Here is a 1,233-nt window from a genome sequence, read left to right as displayed (position 1 = left end):
GCTAGCATGATTAGCATGTTTCTAGCATGTTGTTAGCATTTTGCTAGCACAATTATCATGTTACTAGCCTGTTGTTAGCATGATTAGCATGTTACTAGCAAGATGCTAGCAGGATTAGCATGTTTCTAGCATGATTACATGGTGTTAGCATGTTGCTAGCACCCTAAAATCAGACATCAATGTGCTTAAAGAACATCAGCGTGCACTTAAACATCCACGATCTGACAATGAAACCCAAACCATCCTCTACATTCTTGCCAACATCGTCTTGAGTCAGTCGGGTGAGCCGTGTGAACAAGCAGAAGAGCTTCAGGCCAGGTTACAGAAACTTTGGCTGAGAGAAATGCAAGACAGAAGCCCAGAGTTTTACCTCTTGATTCTTTTGCTCTTTTGGCCCGATGAAGTACAGCCAGGAATCACAAACCATCCAAACCTTGAAAAGTGTGTCCAATACATGGGTCAGTCATATGAGAGAAAGTATCAGAAATACCTCCGCCGTCGCTACCTGGTGCCTCTGTTCTTCTTTGGGAAAGAGAAAGGTTTGCAGAGACTGGTTCATGCATTAAAACTAGATCAAATTGATATGGAGCTCCTCACTGAAGGACATGAGCATGCAGACGTCGAATGTCTTCAGCGTATCAACGGAGAGGTCAAGAATCAAGAAGTGTTTGCTGTTAGAGATGGCCAACAGATTCCAGTCACTCCTCACGATCCGTCTAGTGCGTGCAAACCAGGCCAGGTGTCTTTCTACCTGGGCTTCAATATCAGAGGACCAGTTGCCTACACCATCAGATATGAAGAGAACTGTAAGTACAGCAATACTTTATATTTCAGACTCATGACACACTGTCGTATACGTCAAACATTTATCAGTAGTATTGAGTCAACTGTGTTTTCTTCTCAGTGAAAAATGTAATGTCCTTGTCTCTGCAGAGATCACATGAGAACCGTGTGATTTAGTGCTCGAGCAGGTGACTGTGGGATGCAATGACTCTCCGAAACTCAAATGTCCTCAGACGGCTGATCCAGGACAAATGTTTACATGTCTTCTTAATATTTCTGTTTCTATGTTCTGGAGAAAGAAAGGGGGAAGAAAAGTTGATGATAATTATTAGTTATAAATAGAGTTCAGTCATGGTACATTGGTCACTTATTTTTAGAGGAATGTAGAGAGAGAGAGAGAGAGAGAGAGATAGAGAGAGAGAGTATGTGTGTGTGAGAGAGAGAGAGAGA

The 1,233-nt window shown here is 42.3% G+C and overlaps 1 protein-coding gene across 1 annotated transcript; it reads left to right on the top strand.

The window, feature by feature from the left end:
• The first annotated feature begins 173 nt into the window (after positions 1-173).
• LOC107690784 (sterile alpha motif domain-containing protein 9-like) lies at positions 174-1,227 on the top strand. Its single transcript, XM_016489201.1, has 2 exons — positions 174-804; positions 921-1,227. Exons 1-2 carry the CDS (start codon positions 344-346, stop codon positions 958-960), a joined length of 501 nt encoding a protein of 166 aa, XP_016344687.1. The 5' UTR covers positions 174-343; the 3' UTR covers positions 961-1,227.
• Positions 1,228-1,233: the final 6 nt, after the last annotated feature.

The sequence above is a fragment of the Sinocyclocheilus anshuiensis genome, unplaced genomic scaffold, assembly GCF_001515605.1.
Source record: "Sinocyclocheilus anshuiensis isolate Anshui unplaced genomic scaffold, SAMN03320099.WGS_v1.1 scaffold6606, whole genome shotgun sequence".
Lineage (NCBI taxonomy): Eukaryota > Metazoa > Chordata > Actinopteri > Cypriniformes > Cyprinidae > Sinocyclocheilus > Sinocyclocheilus anshuiensis.
Note: the sequence above shows the minus strand (reverse complement) of the source record. Positions and strands in the feature narration are given on the sequence as shown.